Source organism: Eurosta solidaginis, chromosome 5 (assembly GCF_040869045.1).
Source record: "Eurosta solidaginis isolate ZX-2024a chromosome 5, ASM4086904v1, whole genome shotgun sequence".
NCBI classification, from domain to species: Eukaryota; Metazoa; Arthropoda; class Insecta; order Diptera; family Tephritidae; genus Eurosta; species Eurosta solidaginis.
The window spans coordinates 275,474,663-275,487,743 of record NC_090323.1 but is presented as its reverse complement, the minus strand read 5'-3'; the positions used below and the strand labels follow the sequence as shown (position 1 = coordinate 275,487,743).

At 39.6% G+C, this 13,081-nt stretch overlaps 1 protein-coding gene across 1 annotated transcript; it reads left to right on the top strand.

The window, feature by feature from the left end:
* The first annotated feature begins 1,817 nt into the window (after positions 1-1,817).
* LOC137251923 (protein OPI10 homolog) lies at positions 1,818-8,061 on the top strand. Its single transcript, XM_067786948.1, has 3 exons — positions 1,818-1,947; positions 2,016-2,375; positions 7,553-8,061. The coding sequence occupies exons 1-3, from the start codon at positions 1,918-1,920 to the stop codon at positions 7,748-7,750; spliced, it is 588 nt and encodes a 195-aa protein (XP_067643049.1). The 5' UTR covers positions 1,818-1,917; the 3' UTR covers positions 7,751-8,061.
* The last annotated feature ends 5,020 nt before the right edge of the window (positions 8,062-13,081 follow it).

Below are 13,081 nucleotides of genomic sequence, written 5' to 3'. Positions count from 1 at the left end.
AAGATTTAACTATGACATATATAGAAAGTCAACGGCCACCGACACAATAATACACAATACCTCAAATCACCCTCAACATCATAAAAATGCAGCATTAAGGCACTTGGTACATAGACTTGAAAGAACACCTCTTACACAAGAGGCATATAAGAAAGAACTTGAGGTCATATATAATATCGCTGCAAACAACGGATATAAAAAAGCACTAGTAGATAAGCTCAGAAGGACAAATGGAGAACCAAAAAGAAATAATGAAAAGGAAAATAATAGCTGGACGACTATGACATATACTGGAAAAGCAACATATAAATTGGCAAACTTCTTTAAAAAATACAACATTAACACAGCATTCAAAACATCGAACAATCTAGGGCGAAAACTAAGAACTAACATTAACTCAGAGGATCCGTTTAGCAGCCACGGCGTATACAAGCTTACCTGCGGATGCCAGCATGGTTACATAGGACAAACAGGACGGCAAATAAGAATGAGGTTCAGAGAACATATTAGAGATTACAACAAAAAAATACGGAATTCAAACATTATACCCGAGTCTAACTTCGCGAATCACATGGTCGAGAATGAATGTTCCCCAGCAAACATCAATAAAACAGTTAGGGTTCTTCACATACAAGAAAAGGGCCGACGTCTCAACGTACTCGAAAACATGGAAATCTACAAACAGAAAACATTCGACGGCAGAATAATAAACGAACAGATAAACACAATTTCTGACACAATATTCGAGCCTTTAAAACTTGTTTACAGGAAACGACTTAATAACACAGGTACATCAGACAAACACACAACAACAAATAAACACAAAACAATTAACACACCAAAACAAAAAACCGACAAAGAAGGTCAAACGACTAAAATCACAGATTTCTACCTACCCCAGTCAGCCACACAAATCGATTAGTAAAACCACCCTCGGTTCTGAACAAACACACAGCACATACACATAACTAAATATACACAAGCATCAATTTGACAATACCTGCTCATATACCTACGAACTATAAATACAGGACAAATGACAACAACAGATCAGAACGAAAATCGACACTGATGATGGCACAACGCCGAAACCGGTTTGTCTCAAAACCAAATTTGACAAGGGATGACGGAAAATCGTTCCAATATACATCATTTATCCACCCAGTCGGAAAATCAACCAAACAAGATAAGTAATTTAATCTCTTTTATACACTTCATGAAATATTTATATGAACGGGGACTTTTACAATTATCACCGGGCTTCGCATGCGTTTCATTTATAGGCTCATAAAATTGCCAAGCAAACTTTCGCAGCCAACCAGATCAAAACGTCGTTTATAAAAATATCAATTCAAAATAACGTCGGCTGAAAGGGCAAACTAGCTAAAAGTAAACACAATCGAGTGAAGAAATATCGCTTCATGCAGAAATATCGCTATTGGCAAAATACTGCCAGAGGTGATTGTCATTCAGAAGAATCGAATGAAGGAAAATCGCCAATCACTGATATTTGGATATTTGGATAGCAATAGCTATCACCACAAATCACACAAGAAGATGTGATGTGAAGATGTAAACATTAGATCAGCTGTTTTTTATGACGTAAGAATTGACCTTTTCCTTTAGCTCTTTTTTTTCTCGCTCTTTTTTTTATAAGCTCAAGAGTCAACTATGACGTAGATGCGTGGATCGAAGCAATTTTGAACTCGTGAATGGCAACCTGGGTAGGTGATTTGTGAGCTATCACTATTAGCGATTTTTCATTCGCGGCGATGCAATCACCGATAGTGAAATATCGTTCCATCACTAGAGCCAATTGACAGCCGTGACGCGTTTTCTTGCCAATTGTTCTAGAACGCTTTGTTGAGTAAAGTTTTTAATTAATTATTGCCTTTTTAAGGTGTAGAGTAGCTGAATATGTTTGGATTGATTATTTCAGGGCGTTTGGTAAGTATGCTTTGTGTTTATTCAAAGGAAATAAAAAATTTGTATATTGATATCGGAAACCCTTTTAGCCGCAAACAGATTTTACACCCGTGGATGAGAATAAAGTTGTCATAAATGTTCCAGATATAGATCATGTTAACTATATAGTTGTGTTCTTAACTGGTGTAACAGCCCTGCCCGAAGGAACAGCAGCCGCTGTATACTTTAGTTGGCCTGATGATAATTCGGCTCCAACATGGCAGTACTTGGGTCACATATCCAATGCGAAGCCATCTGCAATTTTTAAAATCTCACAACTCAAGAAAAGACATGAACTAGAGGCGACGGAGCATGGAATGATTTTTGGTGCACAAGAGATTTCACATACAGCACAAATTGGAATCTCAGTCGAACCAGAGCTTATGATTGCTGAGTTGACGCCAGCTGTGGTAAGTGAAACAACAGTGCAAAGAAGCATTTATGGTGAACTCTAACCTGGGGCCAAATCGTCACGGATCGACAACGATACAAAAGAAAATGACACGCTACAGAATCAGTTGTATAGAATCGACGCGAAAACTAAAATAGGAAATAAATGCCGCGATATACCTTCGAGATTTAGGCCCATCTTTTTCAATTTGTGTTGTTGTAGCCGTGCTTCACACCACCCAGTAGGTGCGCCGACTCACAAAATGTACTTAATATCGGTAATTGTGCAGTTTAGGGGCCCACCCTAAAATTGGGCCTTTGTTTTGAGTGAGGTATCAAAAGACGCGTATTCAAGTCTAGAACAAGAATCCGAAAGCGGAAGTTAACTTTGTTTACCCGTTCAAAAGATATTAACGAAAAACCGAAAAAAGACCCGCGGCTACTTCCGAAACCGGGGGTGGGATCCATAGTATTTTTGCGCAGAACACCTTTCTGCGTTGGCGGCCTTCGGCCGCGCTTATAACAAATAACCCTGGGCTACGCCATGCCAAGTCCGGGTGTATGGTATAACTGTGGCTACCGCCACGGTGATGCACGATTTTTTTTTTTGGGTACAACACAACAACAACCACATGAAAATCGCCAACTTCAACTGCAAATATTTCCGGACAGAGATACGATTTTTCTTTTCCGCCTTCGGATTATTGTTCTCGAGATTAATACGCGTCTTTTGATACCTCACTCGAAAATCTTGGCCCAACTTTAGGCTGGCCCATAAACTGCACTTCTACCTTAACATCCTCTAACGGGAGTCGGTGGAGAAGTTTCAACAGTGATGGCCAACCGAAAAGGGGGTCTTAGAGACGTTGGTGTTACAAGTAGGACCTACACTATGTGAGATGGGGCTGATTCGGGATAGGTAAGAGTTAACCCTTTTACAGTATCCAGATGGAAGTTGAGTTAGAGTGACGCGACTTTAGGGTATTTGGCTTTAAGAACGGGGTTCACCGGGTAATTCCTGGCATAGGCGTTAGACGCGTTTTGTTGGATATCTCTGAGGACCACTTTTTGATTTTTTTCTACAAACGGCTAGCTTCTCATATGCCCTATTTCCTCAAAATACGTACGGAGGGCGAGATAGCCTAGAGAGTTCCATGTGGTTACACTAAATCGTTCCAGATATGGCCGTGCTAGTACCTTAATGGTGCCTGTGACCGGATCTATATGCGGCAACAACACTGATAACACTCCCCAAAGTGTTCTTATCGTTACAATAACAACAACGACCACTTCTGAGCCTCTTCAATCAGAATTATGTCTAGGTTTCTGGGTATTCAGCCGAAACTGTTTGTTCAGCATTTCATTTCTCCTTATGGGGAGTACTCTGTTGTTGTTGTTGTAGCGATAAAGTTGCTCCCCGAAGGCTTTGGGGAGTGTTATCGATGTGATGGTCCTTTGCCGGATACAGATCCCGTACGCTCCGGTAACACAGCTACATTAAGGTGCTAGCCCGACCAGGAACGATTTATATGGCCACATTATACCTTCACGTAATCCCTCCCTCCCCATCCCCAAGTTCCATGAGGAGCTTCGGGTCGCCAGAGCCTCCTCTGTTAGAGAAATGGGATTCGCCGCTCGAAGGTGAGGTTGACAATTGGGTTTGAAGAAGCTATATATTGCGCTGGCAACCTGAAAAGGTTGCGCTACACAACCCCTTGAATCTGGTATTTTAGTCGCCTCTTACGTCAAGCATACCTACTGCGGGTATATTCTAACCCGCTGGCAGTGGGGAGTACTCTCGCCTGGCTGTGCAGACGGTGTTCTGGGGACATACGTAGACATTTCCTATCACTTCTGAGAGCGGTGTTTTGACAAGCTTGTAATTTCTTCAAGTGAGTATTCCTTAGGCCCAGTAATCAGCGCCTCATTATCTTTACCGTAAGTGCTCCCTGCAAGATATTTGAGGATTGAGCATAATGGATCAACTTGGATGTCCAATGTGGTCGACATTTGTTTTATGTATATTGTCAAAAAGTTCGCCGATTTTTTGGCCGGTGACAATGTCAGGTTTCGCGAGGCGTCTTGCTCTTTAATTTTTTCTACATCTTCAAACAGATGATTTTCGATGAAAAGCTTTTCTTGTCAGAAATACACTCCGAGCGATGACCAAACCACTGCCGGGGCCGTCCTCGTTTAGTTAAGCGTTTTTTTAAAATATTTCGATTTTACTTTTCCCGGACTTTGAACACAGGACCCTCGGGACATCTCACACTATTTCTTCAAACTCATACTGATTTTGTTTTCTTCTTTTCAAGGTGTTGGGTTGAAAGCTTTGTTTATAATATTATAAAGGACAAGCGGGTTTCTAATTTTCCGGGATTACACGGTCACCACTAGTAAATAAGCGCCAAGCTCTTAAGAAATTAATGAAGATTTCTTATTCTTCTGTAGATTTTAAAGATGTGTGTTATATGGAGTCTTACGCTCGTAAACGAATATTCATCGAAAAAGTTCGTGGTTAAAGTCTTTCGACTATCTATACATATATCAATTTATAGTTCTTTAGGCGCTACTCATAAGTACAACACGGCGATTCAAGGGGTTGATAAGCGCAATACAAAGCTTTATAGCTTCAGAGCTTCCGCAACCCAATTCTCGACCTCACCTACGCAAGGGAATCTTGTTACATATATGAATGTATCATACTCATATTTAGCAGGCGAAGCTCTAGAAACCTTAAGCTCCTCATGGAACTAGGGGGTGGGTGGGTGGAGAGGTGCCCTAGAAGGTTTAATGTGGTCATGTTAATGGTTCCCCAGATGGTCGGGCTAGTACCTTAACGGTAAAGACGTGAATACGCGTCTTTTGACACCTCACTCAAAAAAAAGGCCCAATTTTAGGGTGGGCCCCTAAACTGCACAATTACCGATATTAAGTACATTTTGTGAGTCGGCGCACCTACTGGGTGGTGTGAAGCACGGCTACAACAACACAAATTGAAAAAGATGGGCCTAAATCTCGAAGGTATATCGCGGCATTTATTTCCTATTTTAGTTTTCGCGTCAAAAAGTTCGCCGATTTTTTGGCCGGTGACAATGTCAGATTTCGCGAGGCGTCTTGCTCTTTAATTTTTTCTACATCTTCAAACAGATGAATTTTCGATGAAAAGCTTTTTTTGTCAGAAATACACTCCGAGCGATGACCAAACCACTGCCGGGCCGTCCTCGTTTTAAAATATTTCGATTTTACTTTTCCCGCACTTTGAACACAGGACCCTCGGGACATCTCACACCATTTCTTCAAACTCATACTGATTTTGTTTTCTTCTTTTCAAGGTGTTGGGTTGAAAGCTTTGTTTATAATATTATAAAGGACAAGCGGGTTTCTAATTTTCCGGGATTACACGGCCACCACTAGTAAATAAGCGCCAAGCTCTTAAGAAATTAATGAAGATTTCTTATTCTTCTGTAGATTTTAAAGATGTATGTTATATGGAGTCTTACGCTCGCAAGCGAATATTCATCGAAAAAGTTCGTGGTTAAAGTCTTTCGTCTATCTATACATATACCAATTTATAGTTCTTCGGGCGCTACTCATAAGTACAACACGGCGATTCAAGGGGTTGATAAGCGCAATACAAAGCTTTATAGCTTCAGAGCTTCCGAAACCCAATTCTCGACCTCACCTACGCAAGGGAATCTTGTTACAGATATGAATGTATCATACACATATTTAGCAGGCGAAGCTCTAGAAACCTTAAGCTCCTCATGGAACTAGGGGGTGGGTGGAGAGGTGCCCTAGAAGGTTTAATGTGGTCATGTTAATGGTTCCCCAGATGGTCGGGCTAGTACCTTAATGGTGCTTGTTACCGGAACGTACCGAATCTATATCCGGCAAAGGATAATCAACATCGATAACACTTCCCAAAACCTTTCTTTATTCGTTAATACAGATCCGGTACGTTCCGGTACAAAGCACCATAAAGGTACTAGACCGACCATCTCGGGAACGATTAATATGACCACATTAAACCTTCTAGGCCATACCGCCCCCAGGATTTCGGGAGTTCACCTTGTTATAACTGTGTGCAATATATAAAAGGGGGGTCCTTAAATCAAATCAACGATTGTTGCAAGTCTCAAATATTAACTCTTTATAAGGTAATTTGAACTTATAACCCTGAACGAGACGCTTCAACCGTTCCTAATCCGAGGTTTCGTCTATTATAGGCTTTTTGGTTTTGAGTAACAAATACAAAAAATAAGAATTCAGATTTGTCAGGTACCATAGAAATATCTTAACTTTGAACGCTGTGCGACAATCCTCAACTGCCTATAGTAGGGGTCAGATTAAGAGTGATATTTTTGACTTTGGTATTACCCATGATAAAAATATGAGAAAACCATTATCTCTCGGTCATGATGGTATTTTGATTTTTAAAGTAATTTTATAATTTAGGATTCGGTTTTATATATTCTTAATTTGAACGATTTAACCGCGCATATCCATAGTTTGCGCACACCAGCAACAAGTTTATTTGCCATCACCAGTAGAGAAGGTCTGCCCAGCCGACCGAATCACCTAGTCCAGTAAGGGGATGTTAGTTTGTGGAGGCAGAATTTTCTGACGCCAGTAGAGAAGGTCTGCCCAGCCGACCGATTCACCTAGTCCAGTAAGGGGATGTTAGTTTGTGGAGGCAGAATTTTCTGACGCCTTTTTATCCCATTTGTGTTATGTGGGGCATCCCGATTTTGTTGTGATGTAAAGGCAGGAAGCAGCGCGCATATGCATTGTTAATCACAAATGGCATCAACAGATTTAGGCGGCGCAGTCTCCTTCCAGTTTGTTCATGTATTGTTATTGTCATAAAAATCCCCCGCCCTGGTCAATAGGTTCGAACGCAAGAAAATTGCATCAAAAAACTCGAACGAAAGTCCAAGAAAACGAACTATTTCGTCACGCGTGGATCATAAACAATCTACTCTTGGAGGATTTTTTCCACTTTACCTTTAAATAGATGCGGTTTTACTTTGTAATATTTGTATCGTGGTATTGCCATTGAAAGGAGCGAGACGAGAAAAAATTGTTAACTTGATTTAAAAGGACCACCTTAATATATGTATATATCTATTATTCATTGATATACATACATATATGAATGTAAATAACAATAATTTCTATTCATAACATTTTACAGCAAAATACGAATGCAAATCTGCAATTTAGCCAAAAGATGTTAGAAAACTTTTTCAATTACGCATCCAGTTTCACCATGACTCCTCAACAGATTCCACCATTGAGCAACGAAACGCTAGTGCCTCTATCGACATTGCAAAATTGGTATGCAAACTTTCAAAGACGTATGGCTCATAATCCAAATTTCTGGAAGTATTAATTAGCCTCTTGTTCATACTTGGAGAAAAGAAGTAATCTAATTCTTGTTATGAGTGTTCCTTCATATCGATTGTGATCGGGCACATGGGAGGATGATTTTAAGTCCAGAAAAACTCTTTCTGATGAGTTTTCCTCTTAAATCGGGCATTTATCTGATTAATACGGTGCTCTTATAGAGAATAGCAACGTGGAATAGTGTTTGCGTAAATATTTTACTATTTCATAATTTTTATTTGTAATATCATGAACAGTTAATTTTTTATAAGTTTGAATAGATTTACTAATAAATATCAAATTTGGTAAATAAATGTTTAGGCTATTTTGTACTCATTGAAGATATTATATTATTATAGAAAAGCTACGAGGGACTTGTGCTATAAAGACACTATGGCGCGGTACGTTGCGGTAACATGCGCCGCTAAAGTACAAGCCCGACCATCTCTGGAACGTTTTAATAAGACTACATTGAATGCCCAATAAAAGGGATGTTGAAGCGATCAAGAAGTTTTAAAAATTGTAAAAAAAAGATTGCAGAATCACAAAAGAATATAACAAGGTTATACAATATATGTACATATTATATACGTTTCAAAAATGAACAAAATCTACGAAACGTATTTTTTTAAATAATTTTTGTTAGCTTTAAACATTTTAAATTCATTGCTTTTGTTGGCACCAATTAAGAAGGCGAAGTACAACAACATATACGTTTCTATACCGCACATTTTGTTGTAAACTGATGTAAGCAAAAATTTCATTTCCTGGAATATAACTGACCAACAGTATGTTCATGTATGTATGGCGGCCACCGTGGTGTGATGGTAGCGTGCTCCGCCTACCACACCGGATGCCCTGGGTTCAAACCCCGGGCAAAGCAACATCAAACATTTTAGAAATGAGGTTTTTCAATTAGAAGAAAATTTTTCTAAGCGGGGTCGCCCCTCGGCAGTGTTTGGCAAGCGCTCCGGGTGTATTTCTGCCATGAAAAGCTCTCAGTGAAAACTCATCTGCCTTGCAGATGCCGTTCGGAGTCGGCATAAAATCATGTAGGTCCCGTCCGGCCAATTTGTAGGGAAAATCAAGAGGAGCACGACGCAAATTGGAATAGAAGCTCGGTCTTAGATCTCTTCGGAGGTTATCGCGCCTTACATTTATTTTATTTTTTAACAGTATGTTCAGTTTCGAATTATACTCGTAAATGTCTTTGCACCTTTATTTTATAAGTTTTGATCATTGAAGACGCTTCGACTTTTGGGACCCGTTTCACAAGTTTTGTAATACGAGTCTATTTGTTCTGGCAAAGTTTTCTTTTCAGATGAAATTCACTTGTGTAGGGGTCACACTGGATAGAACCCTCACATGGAATGCTCATTTGGATGCTATCCTAAAAGCAACAAGAAGAGCTTTCTTCGCCTGTAGACTATGGAAAAATATGGGAGATATCTCCAAAAATTGTATACTGGACATTTAATACTGTTGTAAAGCCAATAATCACATATGCTTCCCTAATTTGGTGGCAGAAGGCTACGCAAAGAACGGCAACAGCAAAACTAAGCAAACTGCTACGACTACTTTGCTGTGGCATAGCGAGTACGATGAGAACGTCCCCTGCTGATGCACTTTGTGCTTTAGTGGGAATACCTCCCTTCCCTATTCTGATAGAGAAAGAGGCAACACTAGGCGCTCTCAAAATAATTCGGAGTTGAAGCTAGGAAACATGATTGGGCATATGAAAGTAATTAGAAAATTCATAGTGGCGCAATGTCCCCTAAGCTCAGAATCTAACGGAACTTTGAAGTGTCCATTGTGGACAGAACCCACTGGGAAACAGGGAATCCTTATAATGACCCTGACTCAGAGGACTGGTTCACGGATGGCTCAAAATTCGATGACAGAGAGCAGGAGCTGGAATCTGTGGGCCGAACTTCAAGAAATCGATACCAATGGGATGCTACCCCACCATATTTCAGGCAGAAATCCATGCAATATTGTGGTAGAGAATGTCTAGTGAGAGTCTCTTCCTCGAAGAGCATCTACATTATGTCGGACAGCCAGGCGGCCCTCCGTGCTTTGCAATCCTATACAATTACATCTAAGCTAGTGGGTGACTGCATTGAAATTCTCAATGACTTGGGAGCCAAAAACAAGGTTAGTATGGGTTCCTGGACATCAGGGACATGAAGGTAATGAACATGCAGATTACCTAGCCAAGCAGGGTACTACAGCATTCTATTGTCTAGAGCCTTTATGTGGACTCACAAAATCACACACTAGGGAAATCATAAGTAACTGGGAAACGAAACAATTTGGGATTGAAGCGACTGTTAGGAAGGGGGAGCAGTTCGGATAACCTAAAGGTTAAATATGGTCATATCAAGAGCGCAAATGTGCTCGAGCTTATACTATTTGTTTAAACTCTGGCATAAAGCAAACTTATACCAAAGAAATTGAAATTAATTTCTAGCTTTAAAAATTCAATTTCTTTGTTTTCAGAAAATTTTTGTTTTCTCGCTGAATTTTGAAGCAGCGAGTTCAACCTACTGCGCCGGAAGTTGATGTATCAAATCAAACAAAAACATTTTATAATCAGCTGTCCCATGCTGCGACCTTGCATTGTCACGCAATGGTATTTGCTATAACCAGAGAATTTATACACAATTGTGTATAAAATCTCTGATAAAACAACTAAAAGTTTATTCTGCTGAGCTTTTCAATGCAATGGCCAAGCAATGACAGCAGTCAGTTGAACATATTCGCCGACATTTTGTTGACCGCCAAAATCATGAAAAATAGAAGCGAACTGAAATTTCTGACAAAAAAATTAGCTGACTTTTACGTTCCTACTTGAACTGTGTAAATACATATTTAAATAAATTTGTTAATTTTTTCTAACTAATACATACCCAGATCTCCTGGTTCAGTTTTTGTTTCGGCCAAGCCACTGAAATTTTTTTAACACAACAATAACTTACATTCACATTCACAAAAATTAATTATACAAAACGAAAACACAATTCGAGGAAATAAAAAGCACAGCTCTATAATTAAACAAATGCAAATTAACTGCGAAACATCTAATTGATGTCGCATGCCGCATCCGAAATGCAAGAAAAGAAGAACTGCGGGAGCGGCCATTTTCATTTTGCCGCCGGAAGTGCGAACTAGCAGCAGCGACGAGATTCCGTAGCGAGAATTTTATTGTCCTAGTACAGCTATTGGCCGCAAGGAGACAGCGCTGTATTCGTTCTATTTCCGCCGCCCTCTTCCGCTTCCATGTTAATTTTTCTTGGCCGTTGGCCGTTTTTCAGTTGCAAGTTCCATTTCACTGCGGCGGCATCAATTAGATGTTTGTGAAGTTAATTTTTATTTGTTAAATTATTGTGTTGTGTTTTGTTTTAGTTATTTTCTCTTTAGTCGTGCTTTTGTTTCCATAATTTTAATTATTTATTTATTGCATAATTAATTTGTTGTTGTTACATTGATTTTATCGTTGCACTAAAAAATGTTCGGTGGCCTCGCCGGCAATAACTGTAAATTGGTTGAGTTTGGTTGCTTCTATCAGCGTTTTTTACTTAACCAACAACTGAACGAAGAATGGGAAGAACTGAACCAGGAGATCTGGGTATGTATAAGTTAGAAAAAAAACGAATAAATTTATTAAAATAAGAATTTACACAGCTTAAGTATGAACATGAACATAAAGGTCAGCTGATTTTGTTTTCAGAAACTTCAATTCGCTCGTTATATTTGCCGCTATTTTTGATGACTTTGGCGGTCAACAAAATGTCGGCGAATATGTTCAGCTGACTGCTGCCATTGCATTGAAAAGCTCAGCAGAATAAACTTTTAGTTTAATCAGAGAACTTGTCAATTCAATACAGCTTGACACTTTCAACTTTCGCAAATACGATACAGATACCTACATATGTATGTATGTACATTAATATGGACGTGAAATAAATTGCAGAAATAAATTCATCAAATTACAGTTACACCCAGTTCTTCAGTACGAGTTTAAATTACAATTAAAGTTGAATAACTCCTTTCCACTTTGTCCATTTACTTAAAATTTTACTGCGGTCAAGATGTTAGTCAAATTTAACAGTAGTTTAAACTACAAGGCGGCCGCCGTGGCGTGAAGATAGCGTGTTCCGCCCACCACACCGAAGATCCTGGATTCACGCCCCGGGCAAAGCAACACCAAAATTTTATAAGCAAGTTTTTCAATTAGAAGAACATGTTTGGCAAGTACTCCGAGTGTATTTCTGCCATGGAAAGCTTCTCAGTAAAAACTCATCTGCCTTGCAGATGCCGTTCGGAGTCGGCATTAAACAAGTAGGTCCCGTCCCGCCAATTTGTGGAAAAAACTATAAGAAAGCACGACGCAAATTGGAAGAGAAGCTCGGCCTAAAATCTCTTCGGAGGTTATCGCGCTTTACATTTATTGCCTTTTTTAAACTACAACTGAAAACCGTTCCTTAATTTTTTAATCACACTGATTATATATGGGCCGTAACGTCACATACGATCACGGATCGAAAATAATTTTCACTCCAGCGATGTAATTATCTTTATACGAAGTAAAAAACAAAAAATTTAGCCATTCTGGAACATTCTAAAAAATACGTTTCATAGCAAAACGCAATAACTTCATACAATTTTAACATTTTTTGAGTTGAAAATTTTGTTATGTTTAAATGAATGTTGCCAAGTGGCGGAGTATTGCTATACTCCTTAAGATCGATTTAAGGAGTACTTTAGAAGTATTTAGGGGGCATACGAGTGCTCCATAACTGATCCTCATACGTATAAAAATGTGGTTCAATTTACATTGCGATGTCCTGGGCCAGAATCACCTACTTCAGCTTGGAATACTCCTTTGAACACCTGCAGGCGAAAACTTTCCGAAAAACCCTAAAAAATTATTTTATGGACTACTCACAGGCAACGCTAGAGCCATGTCATGTACTTCATAGTTGAGCCAATTGGTCACACCAAGGGAGTTTAATTCGTTTTCCACCTGGTCTTGCCAACGGAGTGGGGGCCGCCCTCTACCTCTGCTTCCATAGGCGGGTTCCGATAGAAACACTTTCTTTGGAGCGTCATCTTTCATTCGCATAATATGGCCTAACCAGCGAGAGCCGCTGCGTTTTAATTCGCTGGCCTATATTGATGTCTGCGTATAGCTCGTACAGTTCATCGTTAAATTTTCTTCGGTACTCGCCATCGCCAACGCATAGAGGTCCATAAATCTTTCGAAGAACTTTTCTCTCGAACACTCCCATAGCCGTTTCATCTGATGTTGTCATGGTCCATGCTTCTGCACCATATA